The sequence below is a fragment of the Saccostrea echinata genome, unplaced genomic scaffold (genome assembly GCF_033153115.1).
Source record: "Saccostrea echinata isolate AGI-Se365-2 ecotype Australia unplaced genomic scaffold, CSIRO_AGI_Sech_v1 ptg000075l, whole genome shotgun sequence".
Taxonomy (NCBI): Eukaryota; Metazoa; Mollusca; class Bivalvia; order Ostreida; family Ostreidae; genus Saccostrea; species Saccostrea echinata.
This window is the reverse complement of record NW_026889824.1, coordinates 1975678-2001532: the sequence shown is the minus strand read 5'-3', so window position 1 is coordinate 2001532 and position 25855 is coordinate 1975678. Positions and strand designations below refer to the sequence as shown.

The window sequence follows — 25855 nt, the reverse complement described above, 5'->3', positions numbered from 1 at the left end:
TCTTCATCGATGAGAATACAAATGTTGTTTAAAAGAATGAAAAAAAAATCTTTTTTCTGCACTTGTCAGCGTCTTTATGAAACGTTAAGTTTTTAAATAATAATTGTCAGTGTTTTGTAATTTTCTATTGAATTTGGTATATCTATAACATATGATTATTTAATTTAAAATTGTGGCTTGGCTCTATGTAGTGTTCTTTTGTCCTGACTCGAAGGATGGAGTTTACAGAAAAGTGTTGTTTATGTACAGTAACCCACACTTTTAACCAAAGAAATAACAACTAGCTATGGCACAAATAGTTTGAATTCTAAAAGAATTTAGCCTTTTATCTTGCAATTGTTTTATTTTTAAAAATAATCTACGATATTACTAAGAAAATTTGATTGGAATGTCTTACTACATATAGTTCAGAATGTAATGTTAATTACATGTATAATGCATAAATAGTTTCTATGGCATGTAAAGAACTTTTTTTTTTAAATTTCAGATGGCTTTTTCCAAACCAAAAATACCAGGCACTGCCCAACACTTTCTAGAGTGTGGTACTGAAGATTGTGAGAGAAATTGTGAATTCTACTGCAATTCCTGTCATCATCGCATGTGTGAATCATGCAGAGATCAACATCAGAGGATTTCGGAAAATAAAAACCATGACGTTGTCCTTTACCAGCAACGCAAACGTCAACTTCCTGTGAAGAAGTGCAATATCCACCCCACTAAAGATATAGACATTCTCTGTAAAGAATGCAATATTCCTTTATGTTCAAAGTGTTCGACATTACAAGAGCACCATAGACATGTATTTATTGATTTAGAAACTATCTACACAGATAAGTTTGAACTTTGCCAAAAGGAACTCTCTAAAATCAATAATTACCTTGTTCCAACCTCACAGGATTTACAGAGAGAAGTTAGGAAAGATGCCACAGAAGTTAAACAGATCATGGACAGCATACGGACATCCATGAAGGCTGAGGCCGAGTCTCTCAAAAACATGGTGGACACAGTGCACTCAGAAAATATGGAAGAATTACACCAAATAGAGAAGTCATTACTGGAGAAATTAAAGAGCCAAGAGAAGACATTTGATGACTATATTGCCTATCTCAGTGACCTTGTTAAAGAGTTCCAGAGTTACCTGTCCTCTACTGAGCTCACTAACTTCACAGCTAAACTTCCAGAGAACTTAAAAATAAAATCCATACCAGAAACCACAAAACCCATCATACCAGAATTTTCTTCAGCTCAATACAACAAAAAAGATGTTGCTAAATTACTGGGGAAGATAACTGTAACAGATAGAAAGGGTGAACTAAGAAGTGTAGAGCCAATGGAAATTCCTCCTATTGCTACATCAATGAAATCTACAAGTGAACAGACAAAACAAGATAAACATGTGAAATCTGACAAGAAACAAACAATGTCTCTATCTGTCTCTGTCACCAAGGTCAGGGAGTTCAAGGTACCAGGTGTTGATGATGTATACCATGTATCACTAGATCAATCAGACAGACTCTGGATCAGTGACTTGTATAGTAATCTTGTCCAAACAGATCTACAGGGGAACGTGATACAGAAGATAAAAACCAGTGGTAGAAATGAAGGTTACCACACAGTGACACAGGATGGGGATCTGATCTTTACAGACAGAAAGAAGAAAGTTATCAATAGGATAACACAGGATAATAGTATCACTGAATTCATTAAAACTGGAGACTGGAAACCACTCAGCATACACTCCTCCCACATCAATGGGGACTTACTGGTGGGAATGATGAAGGATAGAGAGGCTAAAGTCACCAGGTACAAGACAGGAAAAGAACTACAGAACATACAAAGGGATAACAAAGGACAGAGACTGTATGAAACACCATACTACATCACAGAAAACATCAATGGAGATATCTGTACATCAGACTTTAATAAAAGAGCAGTAGTGGTGGTGAATAAATCAGGACAACACAGGTTCTCCTACACAGGTCAGGAGTCAGGGTTCCGTCCCTTTGGAATCTGTACTGATGTCCTCGGTCACATCCTGGTGTGTGATGATTACAGTGACACTGTTCACCTCCTTGATCAGGACGGTCAGTTCTTGTCTCTATTACTCACACAACAACAAGGGGTATACGCTCCCCGTAGTGTGTGTGTGGATGATGAGAACAATCTCTATGTGGGACAACTAGGCAACACACTGACAGTGTACAAGTATATAAAGTGATTCATATTTTGTTAAAAACATACTGAGTACATACAGTTAATATTCTGAACTGAAGAAGTTCTAGTGATTTTGTGAACAGAAATTAAATAATGTTTTTTATATTGATCACTGTGTTGTGATATACCTGTATATAATATTACATAGAATTTAATGTACTCATGGTTAAATTTGTAATTTCTGCAAAATATCAGTCAGAATTCAAAGCTTAGCCCAAATAAATGATTACATAAATGCACTATTTTTTGTACGTTTACAGTAAATAAACAGAGTATTACTGAATCTATTCATTTTGAAACACAACAACATTAAGTCAATGTTATATTTTAATATCTGAACTGCACATTTGGTCTTGAGGTCAGAAATGGATAGCTGACTAGATCTAATGAAAAATTCATTTTCTTCCAGACATTAGTTATGAATAAAAAAAATGGATCATTATAATTTTGATATATATGCTAACTTATACATGTAGCACTGTGAAAATTACAACTAAACAAAAATATGTCATATGACCATACAAACAATATTAATTTGTGGAAATGCAATGAAAAAAAGATAAATTACACCTACATACAAGGACCGAGGAATGTGTGGTCCTAAATGCCCATTATATTGTCTATATATTTGTATAATATACTGAGAAGTTCCTGAATAATAGCATTATACTTCAACCTTAACACCTACAAACATACAGATAATCGATAAAAAAAACATACAAATATTCTTGCTAAAGATTTTCTATATAACTTATTTAAATTAAAGAGTAATTACAGAAAAATCCAAAATTGAAGATATTAAGTGTATATCTCAAAAAACAAAATATACACCCCAGTGCAAAATCGGACAAATTCAGCAACAAGTGGGATATCTAAATACATTGAATTAATGCGCTGTAATATTGTATAGGGGTCTATGTATCAAGTCAAATTATTTGATTAGCCAATCATTTAAGTAGAGAATTACCGTCAGATCCTACTCCACATACGGATATATGCTTAATATCATATTAATGTGATTTCTATAAAAATTAAAAAAAGATTAGTCCACAATGGAACAGTTAATTTTCATTAAAAAATTGCAGATAAAATATACAGATGTAAATTTAACATCAACATTACTTATTAAATCTCATACTTGTGCAAGAATTAAACAAAACGTAAAGTTTCCAAGGAATGCTGATTACATACTACATAACCATTTTGTAAAAATAAATATCTAATCTCACACAACCTGTTTTTAATGAATATCAATATATAATGCCTTTTGTTCTTGTAAACAGACCAACAATTTGAGACTTCATTATACAGGAGTACTACATAAGGCACAATAATTCACAACTTTCATCTGCAGAAAAATCAAGTCTAACCAAACTGAATACACGTACATTATAATGGCACAATATTCTGAAAAAATTGAAAAGTACATAAACTTTAAAAATTTACTTTTTGTTCATAATGTCAAAACTTCTTAAATACATGTATTCTTATATTATCAGAAAATAATAAGTTTATGAAGTGTCTTGGTCATTATTAACCTGTGACAATACCTCACTTTTTAACTTTCAATGTCATTTCTAAAAATACACAGTAAACAACATGGTCAAACAATAAATATAATAAATATCATAAAAATAAAACAATATACATGGATATGGAATGGATATGTACACAATATTGACAGCACCAACAATTCTGATAGAATTAACCGTAAATACACAACCTTATCATGTAATATCACTACCACAATAAAAATAGAAGCATAGCATATTATCAGTTAAAACATTGAATTTATATCAAATGAAAAAACTAGAAAACATATATATGTACATACTGGCAGTTTGTAATGGAATGTGGTGGGAAAATGCAGCATAAGAAATATGAAAAAAAAAGTCTGATATTAGTAGGCCCACAAAAAAAAAAATTCGTTGTAATCTACATAAAGGGAGTTAACTGCAAAGTTGTAATCTACATAAAGGGAGTTAACTGCAATGTTGTAATCTACATAAAGGGAGCTAACTGCAAAGTTGTAATCTACATTAAGGGAGTAACTGCAATGTTGTGATCTACAAAAAAGGGAGTTAACTGCAATGTTTAAATTTAAAATGTTTTCAAAAAGTAATACACCTTGTAAAGAGAAAATACTCAGATTCCAAACAACAAATCCTGTAGGAATTAGGACACATAGGTCAGATGACATGGGGGCCTTACAGGGAAACACCAGGATGGTTTGGCAGTGAGGTCCTCTCAGGGGATTTCTACATTAATGCCTTCATCATCAGCTAAAAAGAGTCAGTGTATTAAATCAATTTAAGTTAAAGTAGGAATAACTACATGTACGTTTTTAATAGAAGTGTAAAACGGAAAATATATAGATGTACATAAAAATGTATTCAATATATTTCTCATAAAAGTAATCAAAGCATTTATATGTACATGTAGTATAAATTTCTATGTAATAAATTGCTCGTTTTTTTTAATCATACAAAGAAATTGATGTGCGTTCTCTCATTCAAAGATTGATAAACAGTACAAAGACATGTCCCTTTGTTCCTACCATCAAATGCTGCATTAGCTATCCCTACATTCTGATAAACATGTTCCTCTTCCCTGCCCTCTAACACACACAGTAGACACTGGTGTATACACACGTACTGTTGCTGTAAAGGAAATAAAATAGTTTAGAATAATGTATAAAGATTAGTGTACTTATAAGAAAATTCTGCAACAATCCAGGAAGTACTCTATAAAATAGTGAGATTTTTTTGTAACAAAACTGCTGGAAATTACCCTCCCCCTACCCTTTTCCAATTTTTTTTTTTTTTTTTTTTTTTTTTTTTTTGAAATACATAAAACAATGGTAGTGACCTGTTTTATATTTGCATAAGTGACATTTTACTATTCCATAGCTAAATAGTATGAATTAACAAAATTTTAAATCAGCTCATATTTAATGTAAGCAAACAATCTGAGCCATAAAACATATTTAAATGATGTCAGCATATCCAAAAGTACAATAATTTTTTACTTTGTATTGAATATTACATTGTACAAAACATTAATGAAATATGTGCATTTACTAAACTACTAAAATGTTTTAATTATGGGTATATTGAAGCAAAGTCAGCTTTTCCAGGTTAATTTGTTGAATATAAAGTTTATAATTTTATGTGATTTGAACTCTGTGTGTTGAGTGTAGCCCCTGACGTACCTCTGTCTGTACCATCCAGACTCGTTCCTTCCTCAGGTCATGTACAATGGAGAAGATGTCAACCATATCACGCTCTTTAATTTCCTGTAGAAGGCGATCCAACACAATAAAGGTGCCAGATCTCCCAACTCCAGCACTGTTAACAATCATCACAAATAATGGAGGAATTACAAATCCATAAGACCTTACTTTAATTCCAAAATTTCAAAATGCTTTCTCACAGACACTATATTGAAAGCTAAAATTAACTCACCTACAATGAACCAGAATGGGGCCACATTCTCTAATCATCTGATCTCTAACAATGCGTACAAACTTAATCAAAGTTGGAGGCTTTTCTGGTACCCCGAAGTCTGGCCAAGCAGTGAAATGAAAGTGCCTGATGGGTCGAGTGACGTTACCCTTTTGAAACATGAATGAAAACATAAATACAGCTGTAGCAGCCAAAAAGTAACAAGACATGTTTGTGAAACACTTATGCCCCTCCCCCACTTTGGACAAATTCATTTCAGTTTGTGCAACCTCTGCAAAGAAAATGAGAAAATGAACAGAACTGCAAATAATGAATTTTTCCAAGTCGCATAACTCTGTCAAAAATTGCTTGATTGTACCCAAAACAGAACCTGACCTAGATATTCTTACGATAAATCTGTATACCAAATTTCATTTCAGTATGTGCAACCTCTGGGAAGAAAATGAACGGAAACTGTTGGTAGACCTACAGACAGACAGACCGAACGACTGACAGACAGACAGCAGCAAAGCAATATTCCCTCCCTTCTTCAAAGGGGGGAATAAAAATTTTAAAAAACAAAATGGCTGTTGAACTTACATAAGCTACCCTCATTTCTGTGATGGTCCAGGACGGGAAACGTGTCTCTGAGAGAACAGCCACTTGTAAATCTCCATAAAACATGGCATCTGAATTAGTAGGCCAGTAGTGATCACATTTCTCCTACAAAACAAACATGTCACTTGGGCTACATTAAATAGTCAATACCAGTCGCTAATTAAAGGCATCTTTCATCAATCTATGCTTACCCTGCCTTTTTCTGTACAGCGAGTCAACATGACAATATTACGGACGTTTTGCTCCCAGATCATTCTCCAGAAATCATCCCTGGTGGAAGGTAGTGGCCCCTGTGTCACGATGTATTCTCTCTTGGATGTAAATCCCTTCAAGAACATTTATCATAGATTATTTCAGAATCTACAGTTGTACTTTTCTTTGAGATCTAGATGTGCAGTTAGTAGGACATTGTTAATTCATTTATATTTAGCTGGGTATAAATTTCATGATTCAGGATATACATGTATTTTTAATAAAGAGGAAGGATATTTTCTTCTCATGCATAAATTTTGTATAACACCCATCATACCGGCATATAGTTAGCATTGATGTAGTCTGATCCTTCTTCATCATCTGTGGGGAGGAGTTTGACACGGGAATGGTCGTAGGGTAAAATATTGGTAAAACGATTCTTCCCCCGATTGACTGGGAGCTCTGCTGCAGAACAGGACTGATCTCTTCCTACTTCCTTCAGATCCTGTAAAATTAATCACAATCTAATTACCTGTGATCTAAACATGGACTTCCCATACAATTATGAGTAAGGGAAGATAACTCTGCTATATACAAACCTCAAATTGTTCAGCATATTTAAAATTTGAGTCCATACAATTATGAGTAAGGGAAGATAACTCTGCTACATACAAACCTGTATATTGTTCAGCATATTTAAAATTTGAGTCCATATAATTATGAGTAAGGGAAGATAACTCTGCTACATACAAACCTGTATATTGTTCAGCATATTTAAAATTTGAGTCCATACAATTATGAGTAAGGGAAGATAACTCTGGTACAAACAAACCTCAAATTGTTCAGCATATTTAAAATCCGAGTCAGCTGACAATGTCTTAATGTACTCCTTGAAGTCTGCCACCTTGAACTCATGACTGCAACAAAGTAAAAGTAATAAGTTAAAACATTGAAAATCCCTTTCTGTACCTTTTAATCAAAGCACTTTAAAGTAAATGTCCAGTATATTCAAATTCTTTTTATAAAAATATGATTAACATTAACATGTATTTACAGGAACTTGATTATTTCAAAGAGACAATATCTATATTAAACTGAAACATGAAGAAAAATAGATTCATTTGAATGGAAACCTTTTCTTGTGTCGACTGAAGCTTGTTCTGGGAGAATGACCTGGTGGTCCCTCTGGGCTCTTTTTCTGTAACCGACTTCGGAAGAAGAAGATGGCGATGATGAAGACAATGACAAAGACAGAACAGACGACTGCTGCGACGATTGCTCCCACACTGGCTTCATCATCTGGGGCAGGGACTATCCCTACAGCAGCAATAGGTAACACAAATCTCAACACAACAATTTGATATTTTATAAATTTTTATATTTTGAAACCACTACCCCCTTCTCCTCACTGAAGACTTTAATCCTTCAAACAATGAACAAAACATTTTTTTTTTTTTACAATAAATTAACACTCTGGAAAAAACTGGTAACAGTGTGAAAAGGTGACTACTGTACTACGTGAAGTTTTACCAGTGCTGACAATGTTAAAAGATGATAACTGTACTACAAGAACATATTTTACCAATGGTGACAATGTTAAAAGATGACTGACTGAACTACATGATTTTTTACCTGTGGTGATAGGATCTGAGTAAGCAGTGTCAGCGTATCCCCCCGCTGTGTAAGCCCGCAGTCTGATGTAGTACTTAGTGTTCTGTTTGAGTGGACCATTACAGTACAACACATTATTACAATCTGCCTCCACACCAATCTCAAACACTTTAAAATTCTTCTCCCCCACACTCCGCCTGGACCGAGCTCGACCGCAGGAAGACGTCAACTGGAAGAAGTCCGAGCAGTTCCGAATGGTCTGGTAGGCTTTGATGTTGGGGTTGATCTGGGCAGCCTTCCAGTCGGGCAGGGTGCTGGTTTTGATGTGCTCCTCATCAGGGTCTGTGGCTATAATGACTGTGTAGGCCTGTATACTGCCGTACTTATCAGAGAAGGCATTTGTAAAGTTGGCCGTAATGGTGGAGGGGGTCACAGTTTGACCTCCTGAGGTCAGCTGCTTTGGTTTTGTTTGACTCAAGGTCAGGCTGTCTTTGATAGGAGGATCTAAAAATTGCAAATAAGCACTTATTTCTATCTCACTAGATAACATTACATGTATCAAGAATCAATTATAAATCGTTCTCAGATTCAATAAGGTAGTGTTTTCATGTGTGACTGTGAGTTTGATGTTCATACACCCATATATCTATGCATAAAGACAACACTGGAAATTCTTGGAGGGTCACAGATAAGTTGACTTACTGTAGGTGCGTAGAACAATTTCAAACTTCGCTGGAATATTTTCTATTACAGTTCTAGCTGACACCTGCAACAAAGTTAGTGTTTGTATGATTTCAAAAATGTTTAAGTCAAATTTTTAGATGCAGTTATTTCATTTCAATTAAAATTCACATCACAGAACTTACTTTGAATGTATATTTGAGTCCAGCCTTAAGGTCTGTGAATTTCTCCCTGATAAGCTGGGCAGCCATAAGTTCTGTGGTCACTCCAATGTCCTTCTCACCTTGGTCCATAATGTGCCCCTAAAACAATCACTGAGTCATAACAATGTCTTTTCTAGTATAACATCTCTGTACAATCCTAATTAACATAATTATGTATTAAAACAGTCAAACAAACTTTCTAAGACATAATCACTCACAAACTCATCCTCTGCAGTGTAGGCTATGTGATAAGAACGGATGATTCCATTAGGATTTCTAGGGGGTGACCAGCTCACATTTACAGTCCTGGGTGAAATCTCAACCACATTCAAGTTCTGAACAGCAGAGGGTGCTAAAATAGACACAAGTTGAATTGATTTCAAACTTTCAAAGCACAGGAAAATAAATTTTCACTAACAAGTACTATACATCAAAAGACATAAAACAAGAGGCCCAAGGGCCTTAACGGTCACCTAAGTATAATGTAACAATCCATAGATTAAAACAGAACAAGCAGACAAATAAAGTTATGTTGCCCAAAAAGCAAGAGAAATAGGATAATCAGGGACCAGCAAAATATTAATTTAGTACTCAATAACAAATCTTAAAAGTTGATCTATTTCTTTGCCTGTACTTTCCCCCATTTGTCACCATCCTCATGCGGACTTGACAAAACACTATCAGTTAACACATTTCATTCCCCTCACATTGGCTTCTCTCGCTCTTTAAAGATTATTTATTGTACAAAGATATGGTCTATATTGTTTAACACTTTTTCTGACCATTAAAAACTATGAAAGTACTTTTGTATTAAATATTTTGAAAATTTCTGTTTTTTAATTGATCTTTTAGGTTACATTATTTACAGTGATTAACTATTATAGGTGGATAGCAAAGGGGAATAACTTCTTCCAGTAGAAATTAATAAATTGACCAAAAGGTACAGAATTTCAACATCTGATAAAAACATCCCTGCTTATTACAACTTTTTATACTCTTTTTACCTCTTATATGTCCAGGAGCAGAGAAGAAGATATTCAAGGAAATAATCCATTTTCAATATAGATTCAATATAGCCCCACTCTAAAACCAAAGCCCCTGACCCAGGGGCAATGATAATCACGACACCATTTCCACAGAGCTGCCCTTGCTCATCATAACTATATACTTGGTTTATCTGCTAAATACCCAAGGACAGAGAAGTAGATTTCAAAGAAATAATGCACTTTCACTATATAATCAATAGAGCCCCACCCTAACACAAAAACCCCTGACCCAGGGGTCATGAAATTCACAATTTAGAAAAAAGAATCAATGCTTATCATAACCAAGCACTTAGTTTGCTTAAATAATACCTAGGAGCTGAGAAGAAGATTTTCAAAGAATTAATGCATTTTCACTAGTACATGTATATAATCAATAGAGCCCTGCCCTAACACCAGAACCCCTGACCCAGGGGTCATGAAATTCACAATTCGGAGAAGGCATCAATGCTTATCATAACCATGCACTTAGTTTGTTTAAATAATACCCAGGAGCAGAGAAGAAGATTTTCAAAGAATTAATGCATTATGACTATATAATCAAGAGAGCCTCATCCTAACACCAGAATCCCTGACCCAGGGGTCATGAAATTCACAATTTTGGAAAAAGAATCAATGATTATCATAACCATGCGCTTAGTTTGTTTAAGTAATACCCAGGAGAAGAGAAGAAGATTTTCAATGAATTAATGCATTTTCACTAAATGATCTATCTAGCCCCACCCTAGCACCAGAACACCTGACCCTGGGGCCATGAATTTCATAATTGGTAGAGGGCCAAATGCTTATTACAATCTTGCCAACAGTTTGACTGTTTGATGTCCAGGAGTAAAGAAGAAGATTTTTAAAGATTGCATCAATTTGGTGATTTTAGCCCCACCCCTGGGGCCCTAGGGGAACAGGGACCATGAAATTCACAATTTTTGTTCCCCCTCACCCAAAGATGCTATATGCCAAAATTGGTTGAAATGGTTCTAGAGAAGTTGAAAATGTTCAAAAGTAAATTACACGATGGATGGATGGTTAGCAAAAAGTCACCTGAGTGACTCAGGTGACCTAAAACTTTGTCAATTTCTAAATCAATCATATCCATTTCACCTTGACTTTCAACCAATAGAATTAAAGATTGACATTGAAATCTGTAATCTGATTGGCTGACCTGATTCTTCTGTCCTGGAGGAGATAAAGAGGGAGCTGTGTTTATCCCCAGCAATGGCTTCAATTTCAAACTGATAATCTGTGTATGGATTCAGGGGACCGAACTCTAGCACAACTGTTGTCTGGTTTGCTGGTCTTGTTTGGGATCCACAACTTTTGGAACACGTTACACGGTACGAATCAACATTTCCATTTGGTTTATGGATGGTTAACTTAATATAGTTAGCTGACTTCTCTCTACCAACATATGGTAGCTCAGGCACTGAAAAATGAAAAAAAAAATACACATATAAATAAATTGATTGAAATGAACATTCTTTTGGTGATAAATAAAATTGATAGCATAGACGACTTACAAGTACGTATCTGTATAAAAGTGGGAGGACTGGACTGGTCCCCACTGACAGCAGTCACTTCGATACTGTACTGGGTCCCTCCCTCTAGACCTGAGAACACCACACTGCGATCTGTGTCAGTTCTGTTCTTATTCACTATTGTTGACGTGGCCACCAGCTCAAACACATAATACTCAAAGTAGTTGTCAGTGTCAGTGTATAAGACTGTGATGTTTTTACTTCCAACATTTCCCTCAGACAAAACTGTATTTCTGGCTCTGAAATAAGATTATAATATTAAGTAAAAGTAATTCTATTGCCTCAATGAAATTTTATGTAAAGATGTATTATGCTAATTCACATATCAATGACTTTCAAATCAAGAGAAATGTTTAAAGGATGAATTGAATGAAATATAGGTTGATGCATTTTATTTTTTATATTACTTACGGACAGAGACATTCAATTTCACAGACTTGGAGACAGACTTTTGCACAATACTGTAGATAGTGATATTATAGGTGTGTCCAGAAGTAAGTCCAGTAATATTGTATCTAACAGTGTTGTTTGATGAGTTGGCCTGGATATTAACTGTGTTAGACACACTGTCTATCAGACTGATGTACGTGAGATTCCAGCTCTCTACGTAGGTTGTGTTACTGTTGTATGTCCACTTGAGAGAAAGGCTGTTATTGGTGACAGATGTTACTTCTACACTGCTAGGAGGTAGGGGAGCTGAAACATGAATCTTATATTAATTCTTGTTTACTTTTTTACATGCATTAAAGACATATACAAAGGCAACCCAAGAAATTAGTATAATTTTGGACGCATGGATTGTACAGAAATTGAGATTTCACAGAATCATGACCTCATGGTAAAAAGTACATTTAAAGGATATCTACCTTTTACATATGTACTTACGCATTAGTGCAGACACAACTGAGGGCGGATTCATCTCAGAATGGCTGACAGCAAACACTACCATCTCATACAAGAGTCCAGGGAACAGGGAAGAAAGAACGATTTGTGTATTGTCACTGATGTTTTTCTTCCACTGACTGGTACCAGACAAAGTAACTATCCTGTATGCTGTCGTTGCCTGGCAACCATGTCAGGGTGATGTCATTATGGGACGAGGTGTATGTCAAATTCATTACCTTGTTGGGTTCTACAATACCAAACATAACAGATCACTAGTACACATTCTGGAATTTTTTCCTCTTTTCTTAAATTTCTTACACAATTATGGCACTAGATTATAATTTCCATGCATCCCCTTACTTGTAGTCTTGTTGACACTCTGCCATGAGCTGTAGGCTACAAGGGAGCCATTCCCTGTATCCATGACCTGTTTTGCCTGAATGTACACAGAGTAATGGTGACCTGGCCTCAGATTTAGGATGTGTGTCTCGTACTTAAATTTATCATGGAGAGCAAGAACCATGGGTAGAGATGTATTACCACTGTCTAACCAGTCATGGTACTGAAGCTTCAGGTACAAAAATTAGATTGTAAAGCATCAGCATTAGAAAATTTATTGTAAAAGAATTCTTTCATATGTACATGTAATCTTTAAGCAGAATGAGAATTCATGTAACTATAGCTTATCATAAAGCTGAATAAAGTGCCCTGCCACAGCATGATACGCCCGTCAAATATTGTTCAATTGTCATAAACAGTTTAGAGTGCAACAAAATCATGTCAACTTTGATAAAAGGATTTCAATGATTTTTCCATTCCTTATAATATTTGTTTATACATCTCCTGTGGTGTAGGCATTAATTATAACAAATATTATATTATAGATCCTCAACTGGTTGTGTTAGAGCTTGACAAATGCCCCTCCCCCCCCCCCCCAAGCTTTCAGATTTGCGAGACATGATGCTCTGAATTAGTTGATATTTTCAAAAGAATTAAATAAAATTATCATATTAAACAATATCAATTTAGTCTTACAACTTAATCTATATCAAATTAATATTAAAAGTAAAAGGCTGGCCATCAAATGACATATGCTATAAACTGACAAGCAGTTCTTCTGTCTAATTCCCAAAGGACACAGATAAAAGCTGCTTGATCAGAGATCCTCTAACAGAAATGATTGAGACAGCTAGCCTTCCTACACTGAACTCATTAATTAATCTTTAACTGGATGCATGTCCACTCATTACTCCAAACGGATGAATGGATCTATACATACTATCTGCTTTGTAGTGCAATAAAAATGCATATTTATGTCATTCTGATATTAAATTTGAAAACAAAGATTTATAAAAAGAAAAAAAAACTTGTGTAATCTTGATGCAACATTTTTAATAAGGTCCCAGCATTACTCTTAGATTTTTAGGGACTATCTTCCTTAATTAAAACATTTTTTTAAAATACTCGATTTTTTTTTAGATTTAATGTCTGACTGGTTTAAAGCTGCAATTCATACAGACAACAAGCATGCTGATTCCAGTACCCCCCCCCCCCCCTACAGAGTATAATTAGTTTTAATTATATTATACAATATCAAATTAGTTTATAATACAATATCAAATTAATTCATTATACAATATCAAATAAGTTTTAATTACTTTTCACCAAATTCATTTTAAAAGTTATGCTAGCCAACTATTTAATCCAACATGGCTGATTTTGTTTGCCCAGTTCCCAAGAGATATAGATAACACCTGCTTGATCAGAGATGCTCTACCAGTTAGCTCCTCACACTAAACTCATTAATATCTCTCTAATTTGACATTCAATTTTCTGTTATCAAATTCTTCTTGACCAGTGCTTGATAATTACACCCATGGGAGAGGTGGAATTTCTCTTGTAACATTACATTTGTTATAGTAGATTGTAAAGTATATAATGAAAAAAATAAGTATTTTCTTGATTTAACATTTTTTTAATAAGGATACTGCAACACTCTTGCATTTTTGGGGATTGTGTAATCTAATAGTAAAAAGACAATTTTTTGTTTTTAAATTTCACTTAAAATAAAGGTCACAGTGACCTTGAAATAGGTTGCGACACACCTTCTACCTTAGATGCATAAATTGGCCAAGTTTGATAATTCTAAGTCCAATAGTTTTCTAGTTATGAGCCGGACAGGATTTTTCCATATTTGGCCATAGCATCTTCATTAAAGGTCAGAGCGACCTACTTTTAGTGCGCGACACACCTTCTACCCAAGAAGTATCAGCTGACAAAGCTTGATAATCCTAGGCCTAATAGTATTAAAGTTATGAGCCAGACAGACAGACGGACAGACGGACGGACATGAACCCCATAACTTAATACGTCCTGTCTAAGACGGGCGTATAAAAAACCATTTCTGATAATTGAGAAATTCACATATTCATTCTATCATAAAATCATATAGATAGTTTATTCCTTACAATGAAGTGATGTTGTTGTCTGGGGTCAACTGTTCTCCACTCCACATTGAGAGTGTGGGGGTCACCAGAGGTCACATTCAAATCTTCTACAGGCATTGGTTCTAAAAATATAAGAAGTGGAGGAGGGTTGGAGGAATATATTAGAAGTACAAGACATGGAGATGAAGTACTTTGTAAAATTAAGATTATAACTCCACTTTATATGTTTTCAGATATTTTTGGCTTACCTGTGATTACATGAACACTGGCCTGGTCACTCTGGGTGCCCTTGTTGACCGTGGTGATGGAAATCTTGTAGAGCTGACCGGGGGTAAGGTTAGTGAAGGTGTACTGTAAAATGTCACTGGATCTGGGAAAGATAAAGACATAACACTCTTTATATAATTTGTTATAGTTGTACGAAGCAACAAGTACATATATGTGCCAAAAATTCAAATTTATCCTTGAATACCACGAAAATATACTCAATGAAACCACTATAGTATACTCACTCTGGGATGGAAATGGGAGACTGTGCATGACGGGCGTCTATAGCAATCTGGAAGGTATCAAATGTACTACCATTAGGTCTGGGCCAGGAAATATTAACTGTGTTAGTTCCTACATGATCCACATACAACTCAGCCACAGAGCTGGGGTCTGAAAAACCAATTGAAAAAAATACTTTACTGAAGCTCTGTAAAATACATACGAAGTGGTAGGTAACTTTACATGGATTTATCTTTTAGTCTCATAACCTTAATTCCTCCTTGGTGCAGTCTGCGGTCATTTATGTAAACTTTGATCTGAAAGTACTTATTTGTCAGCTGACTGGGTGACCTATGAACCTACCCAATAATCATGTGACTTTGATCTGAAATTAAAATACTTACTTTCCACAGCTGACTGGGTAACCTCTGAACGTAATCATGTGACATTGATCAGGCACTACTTACTTGTCATGGCTGACTGGGTAACCTCTGAACTCATCATGTTGGCTACATGTGACCTGATATGGACTGTGTAGGTCTCCCCAGGGTGTAGGGAGGTAAACCTGTGATAACCTATGTATACTTTCTCTGTTACATTTATTGGGTGGGTGTGGTCTGCTGTCAGGTACAGAGTATAGTAATCCACAATTCCATTGGATGGTGGTGACCAATCAACATCCAGTTCTCTGCCGCTGATAGGAGTTATGTTCACCATCTCTGGTGGATTTGGAACTATTTTTGGAGAAAAAGATTTACATTTATTAGGGTTGCAAAACTAGTCTAATCTTGAAAGTGGGTACACTGTCCTTTTTTTATCAACTACATATCCATTGCTCTACTTAAATAAAACAAGAGGCCCATGGGCCACATCGCTCACCTGAGCACATTGGCTAGGCAAAAGCACAAATCAGTTCAGTATTGAAAAGATTACCCGGGGGGGGGGGGGGGTTACTTGAGAAGATTTTTAAAAAATTTTCCCATATATTCCTTTGTAAAAATTTGCCTACACTACCTGAGGATGCTTCCATATCAAAATGACTAATCATGGTTTGCAGTTCTTCAGAAGAAGATATTTTCCTATATATTTCTATTTAAGACTTTGTGGCCCCATCCTACCCACGGGGGTCATGATTTGAACAAAATAGAATCTACACTACCTGAGGATGCTTCCACATAAATATGATCAATCAGGGCTTTGCTGTTCCTTAGATGAAGATTTTTAAAATTTTTCCTATACATTTCTATGTAAAACTTTGATCCTCCATTGTGGCCCCATCCTACCCCCGGGGGTCATGATCTGAATAAATTTGAATCTACCCTACCCGAGGATGCTTCCATATAAATATGAACAATCTGGGCTTTGCTGTTCCTAAGAAGAAGATTTTTCCTATATATTTCTATGTAAAACTTTGATCCTCCATTGTGGCCACGCCCTACCCCCGGGGGTCATGGTTTGAACAAACTTAAATCTACACTACCTGAAGATGCTTCCATATAAATATGACTCATCATGGCTTTGCTGTTCTTGAGAAGAAGATTTTTAAAGATTTTTCCTATATATTTCTATGTAAAACTTTGATCCTCCATTGTGGCCATGCCCTACCCCCGAGGGTCATGATTTTAACAAACTTGAATCTACACTACCTGAAGATGCTTCCATAGAAATATGACTCATCATGACTTTTCTGTTCTTGAGAAGAAGATTTTTAAAGATTTTTCCTATATATTTCTATGTAAAACTTTGATCCTCCATTGTGGCGCCATCCTACCCACGGGGGTCATGATTTCAACAAACTTGAATCTACACTACCTGAGGATGCTTCCATGTAAATATGACTCATCATGGCTTTGCTGTTCTTGATAAGAAGATTTTTCCTATATATTTCTATGTAAAACTTTGATCCTCCATTGTGGCCCCGCCCTACCCCCGGGGGTCATGATTTGAACAAACTTGAATCTACATTACCTAAGGATGCTTCCATATCAATATGACTCATCATGACTTTGTTGTTCCTGAGAAGAAGATTTTTAAAGATTTTTCCTATATATTTCTATGTAAAACTTTGATCCTCCATTGTGGCCACGCCCTACCCCCAGGGGTCATGGTTTGAACAAAATAGAATCTACACTACCTGAGAATGCTTCCATATAAATATGACTCATCATGGCTTTGCTGTTCTTGAGAAGAAGATTTTTAAAGATTTTTCCTATATATTTCTATGTTAAACTTTGATCCTCCATTGTGGCCCCGCCCTACCCTCGGGGGTCATGATTTGAAAAAAACTTGAATCTACACTACCTAAGGATGCTTCCATATAAATATGACTCATCATGACTTTGTTGTTCCTGAGAAGAAGATTTTTAAAGATTTTTCCTATATATTTCTATGTAAAACTTTGATCCTCCATTGTGGCCACGCCATATCCCCGGGGGTCATGGTTTGAACAAACTTGAATCTACACTACCTGAGGATGCTTCCATATATATAAGACTCATCGTGGCTTTGCTGTTCTTGAGAAGAAGATTTTTAAAAAATTTTCCTATATATTTCTATGTAAAACTTTGATCCTCCATTGTGGCCACGCCCTACCCCCGGGGGTCATGATTTGAACAAACTTGAATCTACACTACCTAAGGATGCTTCCATATAAATATGACTCATCATGACTTTGTTGTTCCTGAGAAGAAGATTTTTAAAGATTTTTCTTATATATTTCTATGTAAAACTTTGATCCTCCATTGTGGCCACGCCCTACCCCCGGGGGTCATGGTTTGAACAAACTTGAGTCTACGCTACCGGAGGATGCTTCCATATAAATATGACTCATCATGGCTTTGCTGTTCTTGAGAAGAAGATTTTTAAACGTTTTTCCTATATATTTCTATGTAAAATTTTGATCCTCCATTGTGGCCCCGCCCTACCCCCGGGGGTCATGATTTGAACAAACTTGAATGTACACTACCTGAAGATGCTTCCACTTGAGTTTCATCTTTCCTGGCCCTATGGTTCTTCAGAAGAAGATTTTTAAATGATGCATTTATTTTTTCACTAATTCTTAATTATCTCCCCTTGAAAGAGGGCGTGGCCCTTCATTTGAACAAACTTGAATCCCCTTCACCCAAGGATACTTTGTGGCAAGTTTGGTTGAAATTGGCCCAGTGGTTCTGGAGAAGAAGATGAAAATGTGAAAAGTTTACAACAACGACGACGCCAACGACAACGACGACGACGACAGACAACGGACAAATTTTGATCAGAAAAGCTCACTTGAGCCTTTGGCTCAGGTGAGCTAAAAAAAGACTAAAATTTGTCTGCTGTATAGATGCAAGTAAATTAAGACCTGATGCAGCATCATTTAATTTGTTTGCATGTATCTTTATTTAGATAAACTGTATACACAATTAATGATTACTGATTTTTTTCCAACCTTGATAATTTTAATAGAACCTTCTGACAAGTACCCTTGTTTTTAAATATGAGGGTTGTCCCAGAAAAATGTGAACTTTTTAAATATTTCACAAACTGCCTGACCAAAATTATTCATTTTTGGCACAATGTTTGTAAATGATATTTCTGTCATTTTGACCAAATACTATAAGGTTGGAATGTCATATGCATTTAGAAACAGCATTTAAAGGGTGTTAAATATCAGTGGTTGGTGCACGGCAATTTCTTGACTTTCAAAATTAGCATTGCCATCTATGTCTTCTTTATTACAAGTCACACTATACGGAAATATAATGTGACAAAAATTACATCCATAGAAACTGTACAATCTGGAGTACTTGTGTGTAAAAAAATTAATACCTTGACATCATAAATAACAAAAATATGATGTTATATGACTGTTAGTTAGTTACTGTCAAAAACGGCGACGTCAGGAAATAATGCGGTACACTAAATTATTACTTAGTACTGTGTGGAGAAGGGTATGACTCCTGTTTATATGGGAAAGGAGCTGGAATGAAGGAACAACAAAAATACATATATCCAACACTCGTTTATACATAGTAAAAGAAGTTCAAAGATGGATGGACTGGTTATCCGATGGAAGAAGCGTTTGGTAGACCAACAACAATGATGACAAGTAGAAAAGTCTATCTAGAGCTGGACGTCATACGTGGAGACTGCCCTTAACTATGCGAGCAGTTAAGTTTATGGTTGGGTTGGGAAATTGTCTATTAAAAGAACTAATTCCTTGATTTATTCCTAACTGTAGTATGTGTGAAATGGATAACTCGGTAACTAAAAGAGAATCAAATGCAGTATCGAATTTCTGCTTTGAACAAATTTTTAAAGACGCACGATTCCTGAACAAATTCAAAAACACCACGAGCTATGTTTTGACGCCGTCAGAGTTGCACTGGGAGCTATTTTGAATGATTCGTTAGATTCGTGAGAGAAAAATGTTATTTATAGAGATAATTTCTGTAAATTATTTAAAAATGTTGATTATGGAGCATGCCAATTTTTAACTTTATAATATAAGTGAAACAAAAAATATTCACGTTTTTCTGGGACAACCCTCGTAAATATTACTTTTTTGTTTTCTATGTAACTGCATCCAAAACTTTCAATTACTTCACTGCTTGGTTGTTAAATCGTATGTTTTGGGGATCAGATTTGTACTTACCTGTGAGTAATTCTGCTGTGATCTGGGGACTTAGCTTTTTCTGTTTGGCAGCTCGGACAGCTACAGTGTAATTCTTCCCGAGGACAAGGTTATTGAAGGTCACTTGTCTGATCTGAAGGTTAGCTTGCTCGCTGCAAAGATAAAACACTTTGCATTCACATAAACCACTGAGGAAGAAAGTCCATCTCTAAGTTAATATCCTGCATGTGGCATTTACTAACCCTTATACCAAGTAGTTTTCATTTACAAAATTTTCCACAATAAAAAGTATGCACAGAGGTACATGTGCACACAAATACATTGTATAAGCATATCAAACATTGGCTGATTAAAGTCCATTCTGCAATTCAGTCTAGATATTACATACAAAGGAAATTAGTTTATAGAGCATTGCTTAAATATTTTTACATGTATTCAGTCTTATTCCATAAATGTAATTTTTTTTAGCATTTTAACTGTCAGAGATAGCATACACTGGAGACTGTGTGTTGGTTTCCCTGGGAGATATACTACACTGATAATAATCCAGGCCTCCAGAGGTCACTGGCATCCAGGTCAAGGTCACACTGGAGTTGGTGACCTCTTTTATCTGCAAATGTTCAGGACTGTTAGGGTCTGAAATCAAGGGGAAAGAACAATTATTATTTTTATAAAGGGAGACATATTTCATTTAATACAAGAGTGCAAGTAAATGTAAAACAAACTGCCCACAATCAAAACCGTGAAAAAATATCACCAACAAAAAATTATAACTGCATACATGTAACAAATTCTGTGGAATATATGTCACTTTCTTCCCAGATTGTTCTAGTTGTAACAGAGAAGTTATACAAGGTGCCGGCTGTAAGATTCCACAGGAATATGTCTGTCTCATCGTGACTTAGCGAGATGTTTTGATCAAACAGCAGCTCAGATCCATTCTCCTTGAACACCTCTATGTTGTATAGGTTGAAGTAAGAGTAAGTAGGGGGGAGGATCGTAAGGTGTAGATGAGAGGTGGAGCTGGAGTTGTCTAACAGACCCAGGACTGTCTGAGGCTTTGCAATTAGTCATAACATGTAGTTGAAAACAGTAATATAAAGCAATACAATCCAGATTCCAGCTGCACAAAACACCTGCTGATATTTATTTTCCAGCTAACACTTTGTTAAAAACTTCATGAAAATTTTAAGTAGCAAGCCTACATGTTACTCAGTCCAAAACAAACTTTCAAAAAAAAAGAGTTGAATCTTACTTGTGGAGTGAAATGTGCTGTGAGGGGCACTCTGTCTCAGTCCTTTGGTGGTGTAGGCTTGGATCAGAAACTTCTGACCGGGAATCCCTGGGACATCCACCAGACAGAGGTGGATCAACATTCTACAGGTGAGCTTCTCTGTCTGCGGGGCATTGTTAGCGTCATTGTAAGTGGCAATCAGGAAAATGCCATCCTGTAAAATAATGAAATATTGAGAGACATGTAATGATGACAGTCCTTATGGTCATTAAAGTACTCTTTATATTATAAATTATATATTTCAAATAGGGATGTCAGATCGCTCAATATTTGATAATCGGTTAATGTTACTTGGAGGATTTTCCAATGCAGTACCTGGGTACTCGGTAATATTATATAAATACAAGTGTGTTAATTTTCTTGAGCCCAGTTAAGCCCTGTTACACCCCTAAGATGTTTTTCTATTATGTTTATAATGCATGTATCTTGTATATAAACATTAAGTCCAATGAAAACAATTTTTTGGTACTAAATTTATTCATCAAATAAACACAAAAAACAGCAATTAATACACCAATAATTACAAACGGTTTACATTTCTATGCATGTTTGCTACTGTATACTTACAATATAATTTAAAAATGATTTAAAATAATGGACCTCACTTAAATGATGTTCATAGAAAACAAATTTTTGAAGCCATCAAAAAATAAAGAGCCAGAATATCAAAGAACAATGTATAATGTTGTTTATGTACTATGATTTCAACAGCTCTCAAGTGTACTTATGTGATTATTACCGAAACAACTGAGGGCGGACTCATCTCACAATGGCATACAGCAAACACTACCATCTCATACAAGAGTCCAGGGAACAGGGAAGAGAGAACGATTTGTGTATTGTCACTGATGTGCTTCTTCCATTGACTGTAGTCACCTTGGAGATGGGCCTGATACCAGACAAAATAACTATCCTGTACAGTCACTGCCCAGCAACCATGTCAGGGTGACAGTCATTATGGGAAGTGGTGTATGTCAAATCCATCATCTTGTTGGGTTGTACAATTATTGTACATCAAACATTACAGACTTCAAAAACATCTTACTACAATTCCACCCTCACCCCCCTCCCCCTCTTACATTTATTAACTAAAATGTATCAAGTCCGTCCACTAACTTAAAGCCTTGTTGACACTCTACCAGGACCTGTAAGCTGGCCTTAAACTTATTTCACACGGACTTTTTTACTGCAACACTGAATTGGCGAAGAGAAACAATTCCAATGATGCTGATGTTGAATGATGTTAATTAAATGATGTGTGACGGTCAGACGGGTTCGAACGCTGGTGGCCAGATAACTCAGTTGGTAGAGCAATTGACTGGAGATTCAGGGGGCCCAGGTTCGAATCCTGGTCTGGTCCGCTGCATTTTTCTCCTCTCCCGTTACATTTGGTGCCGTGCTATGCCCTGGAAGTGACAGGTGAGAGGCCTGCCAGGGAAGAGCCTGGGTTTGTGTCTTCGGGGGCCGAAGACCTTTTAGGAGGGAGGAATGTGGCAGTCAGACGGGTTCGATCGCCAGTGGCCAGATAGCTCAGTTGGTAGAGCACCTGACTGGAGATTCAGGGGGCCCGGATTTGAATCCCGGTCTGGTCCGCTACATTTTTCTCCTCTCCCGTTACATTTGGTGCCGTGCCATGCCCTGGAAGTGACAGGTGAGAGGCCTGCCAGGGAAGAGCCTGGGTTTGTGTCTTCGGGGGCCGAAGACCTTTAAGGAGGGGGGAATGTGGCGGTCAGACGGGTTCGATCGCCGGTGGCCAGATAGCTCAGTTGGTAGAGCACCTGACTGGAGATTCAGGGGGCCCGGATTTGAATCCCAGTCTGGTCCGCTACTTTTTTCTCCTCTCCCGTTACAGATGTTTATTGTACAGTCAGCAGACAAAAACTGAATTCTTAAAGTTCTCAAACACAAATTCATAATAAGTATGTGTAAATGATAATCAAAACACATTAATGTATATAAATAACTTTTGAAACAACCTGTAGCGAAACCGGCTAAGAAAAGGCATGATCACAAAACAGTAGACTGGTATTGCCTGTCTCTATCGTTCGAAAGATATCGTATATCGCGCATATCAGACAGGCAAGCCAGTCTAACAAAACAGGAGATAAAGATCTATAGGTTGGCAAGCGGTAAATCCAGTCTTCCCGACTCCCGACGGTCCCGGATTTTGGTTTTTTGGCGATTTCTAATTTATTGGTGCATAGAATTTCTTCAAACTTTTCAGGGACATTTTCTAGGTTTAAATGAATTCATTAATACATAAAAACTTGAACAATTTTATGTTTTTAATACTGAATCAGCATTATCGCCTGCCAAAAAGCGGCAAATCTAGTACTGTGTTAATCGCGAATAAATACAACAAATTGAGGTATAAATTTTCAAAGAAATAAGAGGAAAACCTCATTTACATGCCAGTAAATTTGCATGCACAAAAAACACACATTTCCCCCCCCCTTTTTTTTTGTAGAACTCTTTGCCACGTCATGTTTGTGTTCCCAGGCTCTACGATATGGACGTGGTTCTACCTCAGAGCCCTTTTTTTTTTCTTTCTTTTTTTTAAATGTGAATTAATATTTTATTTATTCATATTAAGTTTACTCTTTTTTATTTTGTAAATTTTTATTTTTATTAAATTTACTCTTTTTTATTTTGTAAATTTTTATTTTATACCATTCAAGAATTTTTTTATTATAGATATTATACAACCGAGATCGTTTCTAAATTCAAAAGCTTTGTATCGAAAGAAATTTGTTATCTAGAGCATTTTTGATGTAATATTCTAATTAAATTACATTTATATTTCATTTCAACCACATATTTTGGAATTACGCTTTCTTAGATTTAAAAAACATGCACACAATTTATTTATGCAGTATTCCCTGGCACAACCTTTTAGCGGAGGGGGAATAAAGCGAGGGTTACTTCAACTAAATAAAAGCGCATATAAAAATGAAAAAAAATAAACTAACAGCTACTATTTAAAAGCACTACATGGACATATGAATTAAGGTTGCGGCTATTTTGCGTATATACCTAGCAGTATTCCCACACAACCGTCAAGCGGAGGGGGAATAAAGCCAGATGCAAACTACCTAAAGCTACTTTGTGAATCAATACTCATCTTTACATCAGATCTTTTTTTCAATTTTTACAAACTCCACAAACCCATTCAAAACTGCGAGAGTCCTCTGGCTGGATCTGGCACATTGCTGGTGAAACTATTTCCCGCATGCATCGCATGATAACATGTCATCAAAGACATCTGGTAGGATGAACTCGCCTGCACAATTCACTGCAAATGATATTGTTGTAGTCTTTGATAGACTTAACCTCCTTGGTGGAACAATTGCTCTCTTTCTGGGAAATGGAGTCATGGTTTGCTGAATGATGCAGTTCATCAAGTGACCTCTCATAGCTGTAATGTCAAAATAAATATCTCTGGGGTCCTCCTTGGTCCTTGCAAACTCTGTTAGGAATGCCAGAGCAAATACACCACAGTCTACAGCATTGATTTGCTGTTGTACCCTTGGAACATTTACATTTATTTTTGAAATCTTCTGCGAGATCCTGTAAATTTTGTACAGCTGGACTTTTAAGGAATCTGTTAGTGATGGTTTCTTCCCTGCGCAACTGTCATACAAATTAATGCTGTTCTCTCCTATTTTGATAGAGACAACCCAGTGATCTTACCCTGTATGATGAACCTGTGCCGCTGTTTCCTCACTTAATGTTTTGAAAGGCAGTGCATATTTCGAAAACTTTACTTACAAAGTTTAAATTAAACTCTGAAGACAAACAGAATCAAGAATGTTTACAAAAATTCGGGAAAATTTAGTTACCTTCCTTGACTAAAGAGTTCCACATAGGGAAAATAATTAATAAGCGGAAAAATAATAAAAGTAGAACAAATCCTAAAACTACGAAAGCCGGATAGGCTCATTTTTGACAAGACAAAAAAAATATTAAACTCGATATAAAGAGATAATTATCTCGTAATAACGAGTTAGTATCTCGTTATAACGAGTTAGTTATCTCGTTATAACGAGATAATTATCTCTTTATATCTTTATAAAGTTAGTTATCTCGTTATACCAAGAGATAGCTAACTAGTTATAACGAGTAAGTTATCTCGTTATAACGAGTTAGCTATCTCGTTATAACAAGTTAATTACCTCGTTTTAACGAGTTGATAATCTCGTTATAACAAGATAATTATCTCTTTATATCTTTATAAAGTTAGTCATCTCGTTATAACGAGTTAGTATCTCGTTATAACGAGTAAGTTATCTCGTTATAACGAGTTAGCTATCTCGTTATAACAAGTTAATTACCTCGTTATAACGAGTTAGTTATCTCGTTATAACGAGTAAGTTATCTCGTTATAACGAGTTAGCTATCTCGTTATAACAAGTTAATTACCTCGTTATAACGAGTTAGTTATCTCGTTATAACGAGTTAGTTTTCTCGTTATAACGAGTTAGTTATCTCGTTATAACGATTTAATATCTAGTTATAATGAGTTAGTTATCTCGTTATAACGAGATAATTATCTCGTTATAATGAGATAAAAATTGATCTAAAGAGTTGA

General features: G+C 35.8%; 2 protein-coding genes across 3 annotated transcripts in view; one reads left to right on the top strand and one right to left on the bottom strand.

Moving 5' to 3' along the window:
- LOC133176373 (uncharacterized) overlaps positions 1-2254 on the top strand; it is a 50017-nt gene extending 47763 nt beyond the window's left edge. For both annotated transcript variants that reach the window (XM_061311497.1, XM_061311498.1), the window contains exon 2: positions 488-2254. In XM_061311497.1, the coding sequence (XP_061167481.1) occupies positions 488-2218 (1731 nt within the window). In that variant the 3' untranslated portion in view covers positions 2219-2254. The remainder of the gene's footprint in view (positions 1-487) is intronic.
- A 202-nt stretch (positions 2255-2456) lies between these two features.
- Positions 2457-24474, bottom strand: LOC133176416 (tyrosine-protein phosphatase 10D-like). Its single transcript, XM_061311541.1, is given in 30 exon segments — positions 2457-4496; positions 4772-4874; positions 5426-5561; positions 5679-5827; positions 6258-6380; positions 6467-6601; positions 6805-6972; positions 7300-7384; positions 7601-7784; positions 8100-8582; positions 8781-8844; positions 8945-9061; positions 9181-9314; positions 11165-11425; positions 11520-11776; positions 11945-12233; positions 12423-12562; positions 12564-12669; positions 12783-12990; positions 14891-14991; positions 15118-15239; positions 15382-15529; positions 15826-16092; positions 19995-20125; positions 20468-20609; positions 20755-21031; positions 21083-21096; positions 21229-21421; positions 22007-22156; positions 24433-24474. Coding segments are annotated over 30 exon segments (4764 nt in total). The 3' UTR covers positions 2457-4461.
- Positions 24475-25855: the final 1381 nt, after the last annotated feature.